At 36.2% G+C, this 20,583-nt stretch overlaps 1 protein-coding gene across 2 annotated transcripts in view; it reads right to left on the bottom strand.

The window, feature by feature from the left end:
• The window catches only part of LOC138703430 (gastrin/cholecystokinin type B receptor-like), a 206,350-nt gene that overhangs the window by 57,902 nt on the left and 127,865 nt on the right, over positions 1–20,583 (bottom strand). Inside the window, exon 6 of one of the 2 annotated variants that reach the window (XM_069831281.1) lies at positions 9,304–9,462. In XM_069831281.1, the coding sequence (XP_069687382.1) occupies positions 9,304–9,462 (159 nt within the window). The remainder of the gene's footprint in view (positions 1–9,303; positions 9,463–20,583) is intronic. The other variant, XM_069831282.1, reaches the window with a different exon arrangement.

Below are 20,583 nucleotides of genomic sequence, written 5' to 3'. Positions count from 1 at the left end.
CAATCAACATTTCTTTAAGAATATAGAATCAGATATGACTATCCTGCATGTACAAAGTAAAGGTCAAACTTTAAACATTCTAGAATTCATAGAGATTTATAAAGACAAAATTACAAATAAAAATAATTTAAATGATAAAGCTCCAATTGACAATAACATTCTCATTGATCTGTGTATTGCTTTTCAATTTGACCAGCGTACTCATAACACACGCCGCATTCAGTCATCCACCCACACCGGCCTCGCATCTCAGTGAACACCAGCTGATTAGTCGTAAGTATTCTTTCTGTACTATGGCCGTTTTCAATATTTTAAACCCATTATTAAACTTCAATTTCAACATTGTAATTTTTTAGTAACATTAGCCTATATCAAGAGATTATTCTCCTTACAGATGACCACTGAAGATAAGACCGCACGTCCTGAAACATGTATGGTTTAAACGTTATTTTCAATGTGTGTTTTAATACTGCAATAATTGTATTGTCTTTGTATGTTAAATTTTTTAATCAATTTAATTAAAACACTGTTGAATTAAGACTAGATTTAACATGTCTGTTATAAGCATGTCCAACGTCAAAAATATTCTCCTTGACTTTGATTAGATTGTAATGAAGGACGTGATTGCGGTAGCTTAGAGCTCAGAGGTAGTGTATGCGCGCAGGAATTAAGTAAATAAAGGTGTTGGCGATTCAAATCCTGAAGCACGTAAAAATTTAGCTGCAAGTAATTTTGAATGTTTAAAAGTCGCATTCCCTTGTGATAATCGACTTCAGCATTTAAATATATTAAGTCCAATCTATTTTAATTAGCTTATTTTACGACGCTTTATCAACTGCGAAGTTTATCTATCGTCTGAGTGAAATGAAGGTGATAATGCCAACGAAATGAGTCCAGGTTCTAGTGTCGAAAGTTACCCAGCATTAGCTCTTAATGGGTTGAGGGAAATCCGCGGAAAAACCCTCAACCTGGTAATTTGTCCAAACCAGGATTTGAACCCGGGTCCGCTCGTTTCACGATCAAACAAGCTAACCGTTACTCCACAGCGGTGAACCCAATCAGTTTAGTAGTGTATCGGCGTAAAAGCATTTACGAAAGTTTTGAGTGTATGATTTTTTTTTATGTACTAACATTTCTGAAACGTAGAAATACATGAGTAATTGGTATTTCCGTTATTGCATATCTCACGAGTAGCTGTTAAATTGATATTCGTCGCATTTGTAACGTTGTTAAAATAACACTAAACAATAATAATTTTTCTCCGACTTAAAACAATGTGTCCCTTATGAATTGATATGTGAAGGTTTTTAAGATATATCTACTATGATTTCATTTTTCGTTAAGTGCTCTACCAGCAAACATCTGGCGCTGGTTGGGGGTTGTAAACCAAAACAAATCCTAATGCATTTTATGAGTTTATGACCTATTTCTGGTTTCCTATGGTTGTTGGCATGTTCTTTTGTACTTCTAATAAATAAACAGGTATTGGTCCCTTTTATTCAGTAAATTTCATAACAGTTCATAGCGAGGTCTACGCAATGAACAAACAAGAATGTGGTTTTCAGTATTTAAAAGAAAAGTTTACCAGTTTGAGTAAAGGTAAAATAAAAGAGAACATTTTCATCGGTCCAAAAATTCGCAAAGTTATGGCTGACTCTTTGTTTGAGGAAAAATTTTGCGTTATAGAGAAAATGATATGGCGTGCTTTCATAGATGTTTGCTCAAATTTCCTTAGAAATTCTAGGGCAGACAACTACATAGAACTTGTAGAAACCATGTTAAGCGCATATGAGAAAGTACACTTTTACATTCTCATTTGAATTTCTTTCCTGCTAACCTTGGAGCGATAAGCGACGAGCATGGGGAAAGATTTCATCAAGAAATATTATCTGAAATGGAAAGAAGATATAAGGGATGACCATCATCCAGCATGCTTGCAGACTATTGTTGGTTCCTTGTAAAAGACAGTTCCGGATCTAGTTATAGACGGAAGTTATCCTGAAAATTCTTTTAAATGGTAAGTTCAAATTCTGAGATTTTTCTCATTATACACAAATGTTTTTATTGTCGTTGTGTTTTTTTGTGTTTTAAACTTACGCAACATTATTTTTGCATCCAGTGCAAATTTTCCAAGTATTATGAGGCATTTTGAATCCCTAGTCTGTTATAATTTTATCAGTAACAGTGAAAAATAAAAAAGAAGTTTTTTTCATTTAAAAAATAAATTGACGTTCCCTGGAAAATGGTACGTGATGGGGCAATTTGGATTGAAATTCAGATTTAGGCTACACATATTAGTATTATTGACCTATTTTTATTTCGGAGCAAGACAAAAAGTAAAAATTTGTTGTTTAGTGTAATTAGTGTTTAAAAAATGTAACGCGCTCAGTATTTTTCGTTTTGATGTACCCTGAACTTTTACCAAGTAAACAGATGAATTTTATTATTACATGAACAAAATAATGATGATTGTTAAAATTTAACATATCTAGTCCCTTATTCAGTCTTTCTATAGTAATCAAAATCAATCTTACTGTAAGAGATACTTGACTACTTAACCATATACAAAAAATCAAAATAGGCGGACAGACAGCGACAAAGACAAAACGATATATCAGCAACATGGAAGAAAAACACATCGAAATAAAAGGAAACAAAAATATCCTCTTACGGTAGGCTAGTAGGCCTATCGAAAACCTGCGGTGAAGGGCTTCATTTGTTATCTCGTCGGTTGTAGTCCATCTTTTGCGTGGCACTACTGGGATCCGAAATAAGAATCAACGATCTAGTGACTACATGCTTATACTTCGTTCCATAATATCTGACAGGCGACATAAACATTGCCGGCAGAGGAAGGGAGAGGGATATTGCTAATCAAATTAAATCAATGACACATGTCACATTCCAGGCTTATCTTGAAGTAGGACGGTCTGAAGCGTTTTAACTCCGCCCAGCTACAAGGTAAGCCTGGAACGTGATCTCTGCGATTGGTTGATTAGCAAGTATCCCTCTCTCTTCCTCTGCCGGAAATGTATATGTCGCCTGTCAAACATTATGGAACGCAGTTTAATATTGGATCGAACGGTCGCGGATTCAAACCCATATTAAAGCAATGTGTTGTATATGATGAGAAAAACCATTAGCACAGCTTTCTTGGAAAGGGAAGGAAAGTCCTTGATTATTTTAAATTTTAAGAATATTACAGAATATTGACAGCTGAGATATCGGTTCTGCGTGAATAACATGGAGACGTTGGCTTTGTAGAGATGGTTCAATATTTTCATATATCCATCATTATCCCAACCTTTATGTCGTTATCACAGATTTGCTTAGAGTGTTCACCTTCCTCCAAACTGGCATTTTTGAAATTGTCAGTGCTCAAAATTCAGGCAAGAAGGAAAATATATGTATGAAAAAGGGAAATATATCTGTTATGAGTAGGGGGCGGATGTTGATGAAAAGTCATATTCTTATTTTTCACATCAGGACTATGTCCATTAATATATAAATCCTTTCTATGTTAATATATCAACTTAAAAAGTAATTTCTTATATTGGATTTTTTTATGTTTTCGAAAATAGGTTACTTATATATTTTTTTTGCATTTTTGAATCATTTTTAATACTTTGAAGAACTTTCAGGTCATTTGGAATGCAAACGTTCTTGTTTACTGATAGGTCTTTTAAGGGGTTAGGTACAGTACAGCTTACAGCAGTACAATTTTTGGAAATATTCAACATTTTCTTCCTCCATTACTGTATCTTGTACAATAATGAAAATTGGTATGTATAAAACACTGTCCTTTTGCTATATGAAAGAAATATTTTTACGATAACTTCTCATAAAAATTGCCTATGTTGAAACCTGGACAAACATCTTTGAATTTGAAAGAATCTACAATCTGTTCAAATTTTGAAAATTAAAAAAACATGGTAAATATAGTAGACTCTGACGTTTGAAAACATTGTCCTGAGTGGAGTTCCATGATTTTTCTAAGTAAAGTTACAGCACTGCTGTAAAAATTTATTCTTTTACTAGTCCGTAAGTAAGAAATTTTGGACGTTCCTTGTGAGGCCAATAAGTTTTTATAGTCTCGAATACGGAATGTTCCTAATGGATTTACAACAGTAATCTCACTAGAGGTTTTGATTTTATCGATAAATCAAAACTCGAGTGGGATTTAATTGACTATTACACGATTAGAAGAAAGTATAAGTTATAAAGATTAGAAGTAACGAAGTACTCCAATACAATAAAATATTAATTGACTTACAAAAATACAACTGTCTTCAAATATATTATTGTACCATCTCAACATTGCGCTAGATGGCAGTAGTGTGTTATGATTAGCTGTTTTCTTGTTATCAGTTGTGCCAACTATGGAATCTTCATTGGACTCTGTGGACGGTTACTAGACAAGAAGGCTTTGTTGATTGTTTCATTTTTATTAAAACATTTGCATTCCACTTCAATCATCCGGATCCCAGTAATCAACGTCACTTGACAGATGATTTTCATTAAATCTTAGTATTAAACAATCTCTGATATGTGATTATCCATAATATCATATAGCAGAATAACAGACATAACCTAAATAATATAAACAAGTGTTAGAAAAGTTTTAATTAGGGATGATGAAATAAACAAGAAACGTTTTAATTAACGATGATGAAATAAAAAATAAATATGAATAATTTTAAAAGAAACAATTATTGAAAGTACAATTTTCAAATCGGAATGCTTTAGTGGTTGGTGGTTCAGTGTGCATAAAAGAAGTGGAACTCGTTGATGTACATGGTGTATCCCTCAACTTATTCAGGATTTCCGAATGCTGCTGCTCTTCATTTATTTGTAAATAGGATTTCAAGGAAGATGCATAGCTATGAGCAGTGATCTTTATTAATTCTTGTTCTTGAATGCCAATGCGAGTCATAGTTGAAAGTGCTGTGCATCGACTGAAGTGGTTTGTAATTTTCTGTTTTTTGACGTCCAGACCAGTGCAGTTTGAAATGTTGGCAAACAAAGAAACAAATGCTAGGGTAGTGATAAAAATAAACAAATGCTAGGGACGCGATAAAATTGTGCGATAAGCAGCCATGATTGGTTAAAAGACGTCCTTTCGTACCGTTTTATTGGTCAAAAGTAGTGTGACGTAGTAAAAGTGTAATAGTCACTGTAAAATCCCAGGCGTGATCGGGACTCGAACGCGGACCGCCTTCGTGACAGGTCTGTGATTTATTCCACGCAGCCACCGCCGCAGGCGAGCAACGCCCCTCAATTGTTATGTGAATATGTACAAATACGTACCTTGTTTTGTTTTCTGTATAACCTATGTTCATTGCCGTAGTTAACCGATTAATTGAGCGTATGATTTGTGTTATCCTATTAGGATTTGGAAACTCCGCTGTTTGTGCACATGTTGCAACGATAGCGATAGTTCAGCTGACCCATTTTCAAGGGATAAATGAAACGATAAATCAACAGAATTAGTTAGTACCAATGTGGAATAGATTACTTCGAAATAATTGAAGTAGTGCAAGCGTCGGTAAAACTGATTCGCCAGATGCAACATGGGGAAATGGAATGTCTAAAAGCTTGCGTTCGGGGTTGCTGCATGGGAGCGATCATCTGGAACTGGTGTGCTGCTTCTGCTTCCGTGGGGCTCAAATTAATTCTATTCCCGTGTAAAACGCTGATGCCGCGCAGTGCCACCCTGTTTCTCGGCTCACTGCCTGATGCAGCACTGTTTTATGAAGCGTTATAAAACAAATGAGACTGGTCTATAAAATAGCTGTCACAAGACGTATTGTTTACTACGAAGTATTTTGGTTGTGTGATAATGATCGGAAGAGAATTATTAAGCTAAACCTCATTCCATGCAAGAATATTCCACATATCAACACACTGCAAAATCCTTCCGCACCACAACCGCTGATTGGTCCTATGTTCGTGCCGGAAAATGAGACACATCGACATGTGTAGAGCAATGACGAATGATGTGACATATGAGACAATTATTTTAAACTAACAATCTAACATAAACCATCGAATGTAGGATGAATATTTTCAAGAATGTACTTGCATTATGAAGCGTCCAGGAAAGGTAACGGACTGTTTCTAAAGGGTTTTTGCTTATTATGTTTTAGGCCTGGGTCACCGGAAACTGGCTCAGTCATTACAACCTACAGTCCTACACTATTACTGTAGCACATATTATGTTGCAGGACATTATCTTTACGGAATTTAACACAGCACAGCACCAACACAATCTAATAATCCAGTGCATGGAGCAAACAATAACAGAAACTGTTGTTTGGGTTAGTTTATTTTATTTTATTTGGTTATTTAACGACGCTGTATCAACTACTAGGTTATTTAGCGTCATGAGATTGGTGATAGCGAGATGATATTTGGCGAGATGAGACCGAGGATTCGCCATAGATTACCTTGCATTCACATTACGGTTGGGGAAAACCTCGGAAAAAACCCAACCAGGTAATCAGCCCAAGCGGGGATCGAATCCGCGCCCGAACGCAACTTCAGACCGGCAGGCAAGCGCCTTAACCGACTGAGCCACGCCGGTGGCTGTGTTTGGGTTAGGGATTTGAGTGGTGGCACACCATTACACAACCTGCTTGTTATGTTATCACGAGGCTTCGGCCTAGAGACATCGAGTAACCAGTATGAGGTTTAGAGTACACGGAGTATAAATGACGTCATGACCCGTGTGGACGGGTGACTGCAACAGCACAGGTGGGTCCGTAATGCGCATTACCGTTGTATGTATTGCTGCTTGGCTGCGGTACGTGTAACAGGCTTCGGCATAGGGACACCTGATTGAAGGTTACAACTCACGTTAATACTTTCATGGTAGACATTTATTGTCTACATTAGGAATGTATTGTATATACTGCATCTGTACAGGGTGAAATATGTTTTGTGCCGTACTGTGACGGACTGTTTACATGTTGAGACACGAAGTAACGGCGCGCTCCATCTCGCACACCATTGGACCAACACAACAGTATCGCCCGTGCGTTCTGAACTTCATGCGTTTCTGTGCCCAGGACCGAAGCCTGGTTATCCATCTCCTTACGAAGGTCCGTCCTGGTACCCTACAAATCACATTCTTTCTTGACAGTCTTAACCTTGTTGGGTTTGTATTGCTTGTAGTATGAGCACGTAATACAGGCGTTTCCACATTCCTTGCCAAACTCATCTACAATGACTGATAATGGGGTCTTCTGTAGCTAAGTTCTGGCTTTCAAGAAGAATCTACCGCTAATTCTTTTCCATATTTCATATTACCATGAACTGAACCAGTCTTCATAATTAATACACTGTAAGAAAACATGGTTCAAAGGTCGTCTCTCAGAGGAATTTTTGTCCCTAGCTTTCTTAATTTGACATTGAAGTTTCTACTACATTCTTAATGATATTGCACCAAACCAATTTGACATTGAAGTTTCTACCACATTCCTAATAATATTGCACCTAACCAATTTTTGTTTGATGGTTTAGATAAGCATAATTTTTCATAATTAATACACTGTAAGAAAGCATGATTCAAAGGTCATCTCTCAAAGAAGTTTTTGTTCCTTGCTTTCTTAATTTGACATTGAAGTTTCCACCACATTCTTAATAATAATGCACCAAATCAATTTGACATTGAAGTTTCTACCAGATTCCTAATAATATTGCACCTAACCAATTTTTGTTTGATTGTTAAAGAAAACAATTCTTCATAATTAATACACTGTAAGAAAGCATGGTTCAAAAGTCATCTTTCAAAGAATTTTTGTTCCTAGCTCTCTTAATTTGACATTGAAGTTTCTACCACATTCTTAATAATATTGCACCAAACCAATTTGACATTGAAGTTTCTACCACATTCCTAATAATATTTCACCTAACCAATTTGACATTGAAGTTTATACCACATTCCTAATAACATTGCAATATTATAAGGAATGTGTAGAAACTTCAATGTCAAATTAAAATGATAGAGACAAAAACACCTCTGAAAGACGACCTTTGAACCATGCTTTCTTACAGTGTATTAATTATGAAAAAACTGATTCAGTTCATGGTAATATGAAATATGGAAGACCAAGAATTAGTGGTAGACTCTACATATTGAACAACAGCGCATTTATTCAAACGACTGATATAGTCTGCTTTATTTTCTAACTGATGTGTATGAAAATGGTAGAAATTTGAGATTAATTGCAGACAGAACATATTACTAAGTCTGGAATCAATTAAGAGTGTTAGATAACATACACTTATAGGGTATTATTCCAAGTCATTCATATGTATGAAAGATAATTATATGAATCGTTACAAACACTTTCAAATTATCTCCGCATTTCCGAATCATTTAATTTGTGATAGCTATAGAAATTAATGAAATCATTCCGGTGGTTACATACAGTATAAAGAGTCGTGCATTAAATACGTACATTCAAAAGGACACATAGGCTGCTAAATGCTTCATTATTAGGAAGTATGAAAACTTAGAACAGACAGCAGAACAAGTGAACATCTTCAGATACTTGGGGTGTACTACAGATAAGTGGCAACATGAGCTGCTGCCAGGAAGTCAATGAAAATGGCCAAGGAGCCTTTTATAGTGTATCTGTTTATACTCGTATTGTGTATACCACTGCCACCGGGTACTTGCCCACTTGCAGTGTAAATACATACATACATACATACATACATACATACATACATACATACATACATACATACATACATACATACAAGAAGACACGACTGTAAGAATTTGAAATGTTGATATGGAGAGAAAAAAAATGGAGCGAGTGAAATGGACAGACAAATTAAGATACGGAGGTATGTTAGAAAGAATGGGTGAAGAAAGAAAGTGATCAAGAAGAGAAAAGGAAGTAGGCTGGGTCATTGGCTAAGAAGAAACTGACTACAGAAGGGAGCACTGGAAGGAATGGTGAACGAGAAAAAAGTTCGGGTAGAAGAAATCAGATGATAGACAACATTAATATAGGTATATTATAGATCATAATGCGGAGGCAAAGAAGAAGGCGGAAAAGAGGGAAGATTAGAGAATGCTGTCCTTGGACAGAACTATGAATGAATGAAAACGTTTAATTCGTTGAAATTTCGAAAGATGTTTTAGCAGCAGGTAAGAATTTCATCTTTACTGCTTTTATAGAGAAATGAAGACATAAGATTATGGAACATTAGAAAGAGAACAATGGAAGGAAGGACCGTGATAGAATAGCACGGATCTGTAGGCATCACCTGTTACAGCAACAGGTTTACCTGGAGTCTGCGTACCGCACTGACGTGGTCCTGGTCTGCGACACTGACAGATGGCGCTTCGGCCCTCTGCCGCCGCGGTTGCAGCATCTGCACAGCGCCTTGTAGAAGCTCTCCCGGAAATTCTTCGACATGAAGCCGTACACCAGCGGGTTGATGCAGCTGCGAACATACATGCCACCAGCTTGTGTAACAGTATCTGTATACAAGAAGCTCGATTATTAACATAGGACTAAGCATTCGTGGTGCTTCTAATCACAATGGCTTGTTTGTGGTTATAAGATATATTTAAGGAAGATCGTTACTTGTCTTCAGTGTTAAGGCCTATACCGACCCTCTTTCTTTGGACCACTTTGCTTCCGGAAGACTTGTATCACTATTGCATGCAAATTTCTAACTCTTAACCAAAAGTTCGTAGTCCCTATTTACACTTGCTATTTGTCGCGCAACATCAAGCGCTTTCTGTCGGCTGTATGTAGCAAGACCATTTACACTTGGCAGATTTCTCGTCCGCAAGTCGACGCAAGTTGTCGAGCAACGTCCTATATCAAGCGCTTTCTGTCGGCTAAATGTAGTATCACCATTCACTCTTGGCAGATTTCTCGTCTGCTACTCGAGACTAGCCTTTGTCTATGAGACTAGCTGAGCTCGAGCAACGTGTGAGTGATGTGGTGAGCCTTTTAAATGAACAGAATGGATTAGAACAATATAAAAGCAGTTGTTTTAGCTTCTGCAGCTTCAAGTGTTTCGTTAGCTTGCACTAATGAGAAGAAAAAAATACTAAGAGAGACTGGAAAAGGAAATGGATATCCAGAAGGCAGGAGAAAGGGTTATTCCATGTTCTCAGTAAAGATTTCAAACTGGAACAAAATTGTCCAATAGATATTTATTGTATTAAAATGAATTGTAAGTTTAATTTTTTTCTTGGATATTGACTCCTGATGTTCTTTATTTTTGTTTTGATGTCGGAGGGAATAGTATTGGGACGAACAGACTCCAAATTTTTACAAATAAACTTCAGTGCATTTCCCCTCCGAATCCTATTGTGATAGTCCTTACTTCTGATGTCATATAAGCAGGGACATTGCTCGTAAAGCTCGATTAATTTCATTACTTGCTTTTTGTTCCACTCTGACATGATGCTACAAAGCGCGCGGAAACGGAGAAACAGCTGATTAAAAGTTGTCTGCTACTGCTTTTTCCGAACCATGTTCGGGTCCTGTCGTGTCAATTCGGCTGGCCCACCTACGGAAATGTCGCACAGAAATAGAAACAGCTTCTACCTAGCAGATGTCGAAAGAGAAGGAACGAAATCAGTACTGCGCATGCGTCCACGCTATAAGTCGAACGACATTAAGCTAGTGTAAATAGGGACGTATACCTGCATAATCGGTGAAGTCGAGTTGGGTTCGTTAGCCGAACGGTTTAAGGCGCACAAGATACAGGATGATTCACGAGGATTTACCGTCCCTTACGGCAGGGGTTCCCAACCGATGTGTCGCATGGAGTGTGTCGCGAAATTTTGAAATTGAAAATTAAATTTTATTGCATCCAGAAAGTCTCTTTACAACGTTCTTTTTATTTGCAACAAAATCTTTGATATGGTACATTTTATTTTGAGACAGACTTAAAGGGCCATATACATAGACATTCTTAGTGCGGACTTCCGGTGGATGATCAGCGAACTAACGTTTTTCGTATTCATAAACCAGTGTTAGCGATATGATATGATATGAATCCTGTACAAGTAACCAGTCGATAGCCGGGGCTACTTCAGCACGCTCGTAGCGCGGGCTAGCGAAATGTCTATGCATAGCACCCTAAAGGTACGGTCACACATCGCTACTTTTGCAGCGCAACTTTTGTCCTACTGCAGCTGCAAAGTTGCGTGTCGTGTTCACACGTAAGCCAAAAGTAGAGCGCTGCACGCTACTTTTCGTGCTGCGCAACCCGAGTGCTGCAAAAGTTGCAACTGGAGGTTGCGAGTTGTTCACACACAAGGCGCTACTTTTGCAGCCGCAGTCATGCTGCAGGTTCCCATCTCCGTGTTGACTTCTCAATATACATTTTGTGGTTATGTTCGCATTATTAAGAAACTCATGCGAAAGCTTCCTTATCTATTATTTGCTTTTCTGTCGTATCTAGTATTCAGAAATTGACATTATTTTTACTATAAAGCTTTTAAAAACGCATATATACTTAAATGATAACCAACAATATATTCACGTAATCAATGTTGGCAACCCTCCTGTTTGGAACTACGATACAGAAAATTAAAAAAATGAATTATATCGTCAGCAATTATGCTCAAACTGTGTGTGTATTTAATAACTGTTACAAATAATTTATTTTCATCACATTTAACATTAAAATATATCCAAACAATAAAAGTATCATTGGCACATTTGGGTGGTAACACTGGTTGCAACCGCAGCAAAAGTTTCCAACAAAACCGATATAAAAAATGCTGCGGCTGCAACCCTGAGAATCCTGTTCACACGTCGCTACTTTTAAGCTGCGCACAGCATGGAAAAGTAGCGGGCAGCAGGTTCGGCAGCCGCTACTTTTCGGGTTGCACCGTTGTTCACACGTCGCGGTACAAGAGTTGCGCAGTTTTTTGTACTGCATCGCTGCAAAAGTAGCGACGTGTGACCGTACCTTAAGACTTTACCAATGAAACGTGAAAACCTGCAACAATGCTCAGTTCAGTTTTTGAACCATAAGGCCATGTATAGAGAAACTCTGTGCAACCTACCAAGCGCAGACTTCACATTAATTTTAATAGACCAGTTTTCAAAAACGATAATACAAATTTTTTATCGGACATCCAGCATAGATAGGTTAGGATTTTTGACACATACCTTTGTTTTTTCCTAATGCCACTCAAGTTGCTGCTTGTTTTTAGAATTTTCGATTGCGTGTTAACATCAACCTATCTACAACACTGAATATCCGACACTACATAGAAGTTGTTATCAGTGCATTTTTCTGGCGAAACGCGCTGGAACGGCACCTTTTTGTTGCATTTTTCATCATGGAACCCAAATATATGTGATAACTATGTTTTTAATATAGGTAATTCTTCTTTGATTTCCGTTAAGATCTTGAGAGTCTTATTTGGACGAAAAGGAGGTTAAAAACGACAAAATTACCGTACAGTAAATAATTTCTATTGATCCTAAAATTAAAGCAGATGTTTAATGCTTTTCACACAGTTGAGGTATAATTTTGAAAATTTTGACACCCCATCTCCCCGTCCGCTATAAAATATTCTACACAGAGTTCAACCACCTTTTTCTCCAGAAGAAAAGTAGTGTTTATTATTATATTATTATTACTATTATTATTATTATTATTATTATTATTATTATTATTATTATTATTATTATTATTATTATAAAGTAAAGTGTGTCGTCAGTCAAAAATAAGCTTGGGAACCACTGCCTTACGGAGCTTATTCCGAAGACATTCTAAGCAAAAAAAGTCATATGAACATTTGTCCTAATCTCAATATTTTCAGAATTACACTAATTTGAAGTTGTTTGTAAAATATCATTATTCTTGACTTTTAAGGGTAAAAGATTATTACAGATAAATAATGAACTATTCAGGAGTATCATTAGTAATTAGGTAGTATTCTGAAGCTAAAAGTGTGTTGTGATTTCCATAGTTGCTTCGTACAGAATTTTTTTTTTTTTTTAATTTTTAACTATAAAATTACATTTTCTTACGAATTTATGACAACAATTGTTACAAATTACGCCATTCTTGTAAATTCTTTAATACTGTATAGTACATTAGGATGCACAACTAAACTGTAAAGAATCAAGTTCCTAAACTCGTATGATTTGCAACAATTTTTGTGTTAAGTGCGTAAGAATGATGTAATTTTTTTAGTTAAAAATTGGAAAACAAAATCTGTACAAAGCAATTAAGAACACATTTTTAGCTTCAGAACACTAGCCAATTAAAGAAATGACACTTCTGAATAGTTCATTCTCTATTTGTAATATTTTTTACCCGTAAAACTAATGAAAAAAGGTATTTTACTAACGACTTCAAATTAATGTAGCTTTGAAAATATTTCGATTAGGAGAAATGTTTATGTGACTTTTTGCTCAGAATGTCTTTGGAAGTAAGCTCCGTAAGTAACGGTAATTCCTCCTAAATCAGCCTGTATATCCTGCTAGCATAATATCATGCCTAAGATCGCAGGCTCGCGTCCCGACCACTGCAGCCAATTGATCCTGTGGTAAAGGATAGGGAGCGTCCATGTAAAGCAATAGGTGTAATAATACACATGGAAGCTTACGAGTTTCAGTTGATTGTAGTTGAAATGATTTTGCTCCTTTTTAAGAAAAAACTTGCAGTATTAAACATTTTTACATTATTTAAGATTATTTTTAAATTATTTAAAATTATTTGAAATTGTTTCAATTAAGTCTAATGTTATATAAAATTTAAAAATATTATGATTAGAGGAATCCGACGTCTTGGCGAATTTTAGCGCATGGTAATATTACCAAGGTCGGACCCTAAGTGTTCAGGACTATTGTGTGCCAGCATTGTCCAGAATAAGTCGAATCCTCAACGAAGTAAGAGGAGATTTATTGACCTGACGTAAGATCGTGTATGCTTTTCGTCATTATACAGACTATAACCAAGATTTCTTGCAGACTATTAGTTTTGGTAGAGGTAATCAATATGAACAATTTGAACAATTTAGGAACGCCTTTTTTTTTAAATACCTGTAACTACAATTTTGTGAAAATTGAGGTTTTTATATTTCTGCATATTTTTGACATCTACCATCTTTTCTTTCTTTCTTCACAGATGAAAGTAAAGATGTCTTAGAGATGTTGGATTTGACATTTATACAGAGTGGAGGTGAAATAATCCTGCAGATTTTCAGAGCGAATAGCTCATGTTGTGTGTAAAAAAAAAAGTATAATACCATATTCATAGTTTCTTGGAAGAAAAGTCCCCCCCCCCTCAAATGTTGGGATCCTTACAGATTAGAACATATTAAGACACTGGAAAAGATTCAAAACGGGCTCTCAAAGCGTTGTCTTAATAATCCACCATTAAAATGGGACACACTCACTGACAGGAGAACGCGAATTCGATTATGCGCAATGTTCAATACATACAGAAGTAAGCCTGTCTGGAGAGAAATAAAGAATAGGTTGCAGCCGCCAAATTACTCTTCAAGGAACGACTACTCATATAAATTGAGGGAAAGAAGACAGAGGACGGACACTGGAAAGTTTTCTTTTCTCAATCCTACTATCAGGGACTGGAATGCTTTACCTGCAGACTTACTGAAGTCTTTACCAATAACCAAAAATGTATTTAAAAATAGGCTTAAGGATTTTACTAATAGATGGTAGTATATTATACACACTATTTAAAGGGTGTAATTGATATTTTGTTATTTGAAGTGTTGTATCTGTGAAGAAGTGTGTTGTGTCAGTGAAGTATGTTTGTGTCAGTAAGTTTTATAGTTTATATTGGCAGTGCAAAGTATTTTAACAGTGAAATGTTTTTGTAGTGTTAGTGAAATCAGGATAGTATCAGTGAAATGTGTCGTAGTTCCAGTGCGGTGAGTGAGCTGACAGCGAAATGAGTGTAGTGCTGAAAGGTACTTGTGCAGGCATGAGCATATCATACTCGTGGGTTTTATTTCGAACTTGGGGTTAAGATACAAATTACATTTACTTTAAATGTTACTTTAAGTGATCGTGATTCATTTAATTGAGAATGCTCCTTTTGTTGTTGTTGTTATTATTGTTATTATTGTTGTTATTATTATTATTATTGTTGTTATTACTATTATTATTGTTGTTATTATTATTATTATTATTATTATTATTAATTGTATTTTTATTAGTTGTGTTTATTATTAATTGTCATTATTGAGTGTAATTAGTTACCACTGCCACCGGGTATATACCCATTTGCAGTGTGAATAAACACATACATATATTTACCAAAATGGTATTCGTCTGTTTCGAGAGAAAGTATTTCGAAACATTTATTATGTTAGAATGTTCCGATGAGTTGGGAACTCAAAGGCAAGAATGCAGCGTTTCGTTCTCAAGGAATGGTTGAGATCATCATACAGATAAGTTCTACATATTGCGCATTCCGTATGGACAAAGAAGACTTTGTTCATCTAACAGACGTAGAAAACATGCTTAAAAGTGACCCTGAATTTAGATTTACATCATGTTATAGGATTTAGTTTTCTACACAGGAGTCCAATGCACTTCAGAATCGAGTCAACTCTACAATATGAAATCTTGATATGCTTATGTTATCAGATTTCCTAAGAGAAGAAAGAATAACTTGTATATGTTTTATCCCAGCTCAATAGGAAGGGAATGCAAGTAATGAAAGCAAAGAAGAAGAATTTACTAGATATGTACAAGTTTCTTCGAGTGGAATACTACAGTTCCACGAAAATCTTCGCGACGTTGAGTTGATACTGTTCTTGAAGTGATGTGATTGAAGTTCTCAAAGATTGCGTGCAATTCCTATTAATGTTTTTTTTTTTTTCCATTGTATCAATGTTGTTCCTCACATTTAATAAAATATAGGCTATGGTCGTTGTAGATCAGGTCACTATTTTATTCTTGATGTTTAGATCCCATACAGTTCGCTTTGTTTATAAAACAATAGATGAATATAAACCGAGAATATTTGGCATAAAGTACTGTATTTCAAATTAGGTACAGAATTGAAGCAATAGATTTTTTGTTACAAAATTATACTCCAAATTAAAAATACAGTGTGTTCGTAATCATGGAGTTGTAAATGATTATATACAGTAATTACAATACAGTAAAATAGAGAGTTTTATCCTACCATTCTTGTCATGGTTACGTGCCAGTTTTTGTTATCGATTATGATCATTATAACTTATAAAAAATAACTCCGAGTTTTTGTCTTTCAATGCTTGTCATGGTTAAATACCAATCGATTGTTATGATTATTATGAAAGAATAAAGGCAAGTCGTCATTTACCGGAACGAATTCGTTCTATTCGTTCGGATTTTTTATTATTTGCACTATTTTAAATTGAGCATCGACCACTTGGCCCTATCGCCTCTGTCCGCATGACTGAATTCTGGCGAGAGATATCTAGACGGATTTACGTATGGGCCAAGTTCGAAATAAAGAAAACCATGGCAATATATTGATTGCAAGGCTTCCAATCCCGGTAATACTGAAGGCATAAGTGAAATGGATGACGCGAAGTTTATTTTGTTATTTATACTTCCAAAACTAACGCAATTAAAATGCACCCTCCTCAGACCTCTCATTTCATTTCCAGGTTTAATCTAGAATACTACAAAGAAGTAATAGTCTCTCTCCATCGGTAAATAACAATACTATTAGATTATCAAATTTGGAAATGCAAACAAGTGAGCAATGCTATACAATAAAAATTAGGATGCGCCGAACGAATCCATTCCTGTAAGTGAGCGCCTACATTAAAGGCTAGTTCACAATAAACCAAGAACGGAAACGGCAACGAGAACGAGAACGGAAATAATGTTAAAAAATATATTTAAATTTGAGCATTCACAATAGTTAATTGTGAAGTCTCACATATAAATATATTTATTTCCGTTTATTGTCGTTTCCGTTCACGAGTTATTATGAACCAGCCTTAACTCTCGAAGTTTTTGTCCTATCATGTTTGTCATGGCTATCTATCTATCGGTTGTTATGATTATGATGAAATAACTCTCCAAGTTTTTGTCTTTTCATTCTCACCTACCAATCGATTGTTATGATAAAAATTCTTATCATATTCTATCGAGACCGAGGATTAGTCATGCGATTACCTAACATTGGCGTTACACAATTAATTAGTCAGCAAAGCGGGCTCAAGCACTTTCAAACCCAGTCCAAGAGCAATCTGGAGTCTATTCCACCATTAAACGTTTCAGCTTTTCAATTCACAATTTGCACATTTAATTGCAGTTTCTGTTCCACTATCACTTTTCAAAAGTAGTTTGCGAAGTATAAAGTGAAAAGGAACAGTAGAGGAAACTTTTAGAATATATTATTACTTTTTTTTCATAATTATAATAATTGAAGACTGGAATAGAAAAGGCCGTACGTATCAAAGAGACAAACCGTAGAAAACAGGGTTTTCTTGTGCAACTAGTAATAATTATAACATCATACATTTTGCACATCTTAGGGAGGAGTTAGGCCCTAAATAAAATTACAATAGGATATCATTTTTTTCAGTGGATTGAGCCAGGGACATAGACTCTTTTTTAAATCTAATTTTCAAAGATAGGCTACACGGAAATTTTACTTGAAGCAAGTAAAGCGATAGCTTCGGAAGGAAACCCTGAAAAGATGAAGTATATGATTGTCTCGTGACCAGAATATTCTACGAAATGGAAATATAAAAATTCGAAGTGGTGAAAAAATTAAAATATCTTGAAGCATCAGTAACAAATGTAAATGCCACTCGGGAGGAAATTAAACGCAGAATAAATATGGGAAATGCCTGTTATTATTCGGTTGAAAAGCTTTTGTCATCCAGTCTGCTGTCAAAAAATCTGAACGTTAGAATTTATGAAACAGTTATATTACCGGTTGTTCTCTATGGTTGTGAAACTTGGACTCTCACTTTGAGAGAAGAACAGAGATTAAGGGTGTTTGAAAAATAAGGTTCTTAGGAAAATATTTGGGGCTAAAAGAGACGAAGTTACAGGAGAATGGAGAAAGTTACATAACGCAGAACTGCATGCATTGTACTCTTCACCTGATATTATTAGAAACATTAAATCCAGATTATGTAGCGCGTATGGGCGAATCCAGAAATGCATATAGAGTGTTAGTTGGGAGGTCAGAGGGAAAAAGATCTTTTGGGAGGCCGAGACGTAGATGGGAGGATAATATTAAAATGTATTTAAGGGAGGTGGGATATGATGATGGAGACTGGATTAATCTTGCACAGGATAGGGACCGTTGGCGGGCTTATGTGAGGGCGGCAATGAACCTCCGGGTTCCTTAAAAGCCATTTGTAAGTAAGTAAGTAATTTTCAAAGATATTTACACTTAGATTCGTTTTTATGTCCGGTCTTCAATTCTGAAAAGTGCATTGTCATATGCTCAAAAGTTAATGGGAGTTTTGCAAAGAATCAACTCTCTTTACCATAAGATTAAATTCATTGTATTCAGTACTGCATGTTTTTGCTTTGGATTCAAAATAATTTAGAGAAGAAATGTGATAAGAGAACATTTATTATTAATTGATTCAATTGACGAGGAATCTAAGAAAAAAATATATAAAAATAGGATACATTTTCATAGTTTGTCTCAGTTCTGTGAATGTTTTCGAATTATGCCAACTAAAATAAATTCTCTTCTTAAAGGAATTGGGCCTATTCTAGAACCAAAGACAAGACGAAGTTTACGTTTTATCTAAAGAAGTTATTCATATGTCTTCATTGTCTAGGAAATGGAACTCAACAACATGGAGTTACAATGGCTACTGATATGCAAAAACGTGTAGAATAAAATGAAATGTGGCAAAATCTCTAAATCATGGAGGAACAGAAAGATTTTTCACTTTTCAGAAGTTGAAAAGTGAAACGTGAAATATTGGAATAGGCCTCTGGGACCACAAGTCGTGCAGTTACCCCGAGGCCATGCCGATGGCCCCGTTATATTTCATTAGCTAGAAAGGTTTCCAAACCGTACATGTGACCATTAAGAAATCCAAGGCATCATTTTATTTATTTCAATCCTTGTATTTTATAATAGGCCTCATAGCACAGTCTAGTATATACAGTCACGAAGCTCAATACGTAGGGAATATGTATCCATAGACAGTTGCTCACCACTAGGATCGCTACTATCGCCTCATTACAGACAATGCGAATTAGTACCGGCACAGTCTATTGTTCCTAGTACCCTCAACAACTCAAGCTTCGTGACTATATATACTAGACTGTGGTAATAGCTTAATTAATTTGTTGTATACTGTAGTGCGCATGCCATCGAAGAGCAATATATCGAATTAAAGGAAACCTACTACCGCTAAGGCAGATTTTCTACAGCTGACGTAGTTCCCTGCTTCGTTTTCTCCAAGCCTCTTGGTTCTGCCAATCACACTCTTGAAGACTTCTTTCTCCCATAGCTGACTAGACACCATTACTCCATTGCTTCTTGTAGCTTCCTTTCTTCCGCTTGCCTAGAGGAGTCCAATTCCAATCCTCTTTAGCTATCGATCTTCCTCCAGTCTCTGCAGATGAAACATTGCCTTTGTTTCTATCGAGTCAATAACAGATAATAGTTTCTTCTGTTTTCATCATTTGTCGAATCACACTGCAACTTCTCCAGAATTATAATCATGGTTAAGCGGGGGATCTTAATTTCCTTATACATGTGTTTATGGTCTAAAAAATTGTTATATAATAGACTTGTTTTAGTTTTTATGTGGCTATTTTATAAAATAGAGCGTGGCCGTCTTATAGATCGCGTCTCTTCTTTATTGCAGTTGATATCACTTTTGTCATCAGCATTGTCAAAATATAGCCTACTCATAAATATAGTGTGTTCGCCGGGAAATAGGTTTCACTCGGGTAAGGTCTGTCGGTCTTCACTGTCATAGATCCAACGCGTCTACCGAGGAACTAGTGTGTACTCGTATATTCCCTATGGATCGGGAGTAAAAAGGTTTTGTATTCTGTATATAGAAAAAAGGTAAAGGTATCCCCGTAATTTGCCATGAAGGCACTTGGGGGGCATGGAGGTAGAGCCCCATGCTTTCCATGACCTCGGCACTAGAATGAGGTGGTGTGGTCGGCACCACGCTCTGACCGCCTTTTACCCCCGGGAAAGACCCGGTACTCAATTTTATAGGAGGCTGAGTGAACCTCGGGGCCGTTCTGAAAGTTTGGCAACGAGAAAAAATCCTGTCACCACCTGGGATCGAACCCCGGATCTTCCAGTCCGTAGCCAGCTGCTCTACCAACTGAGCTACCCGGCCGCCCGTTCTGTATATAGGCCATTCGGTATCTAGTGAAAGCTACCTGCGCGTGAGACGAAGGAAGAAGTGGAGTGAGAAACTTCCCTACCTCGCTACGCTTCGACTTACAAGCCAGCTAGCTCGCTGCGGTGCTCAAATGCATTTGGTTTCACGAGCTAACGAATTACCTGTAATGAGTAATATGGACAAATAATTTTGTAGATCTGATTACATTTTGTAAATCTGACATATATTCATTCATTCATTCATTCACAAGGGCA

Source organism: Periplaneta americana, chromosome 7 (genome assembly GCF_040183065.1).
Source record: "Periplaneta americana isolate PAMFEO1 chromosome 7, P.americana_PAMFEO1_priV1, whole genome shotgun sequence".
Lineage (NCBI taxonomy): Eukaryota > Metazoa > Arthropoda > Insecta > Blattodea > Blattidae > Periplaneta > Periplaneta americana.
Note: the sequence above shows the minus strand (reverse complement) of the source record. Positions and strands in the feature narration are given on the sequence as shown.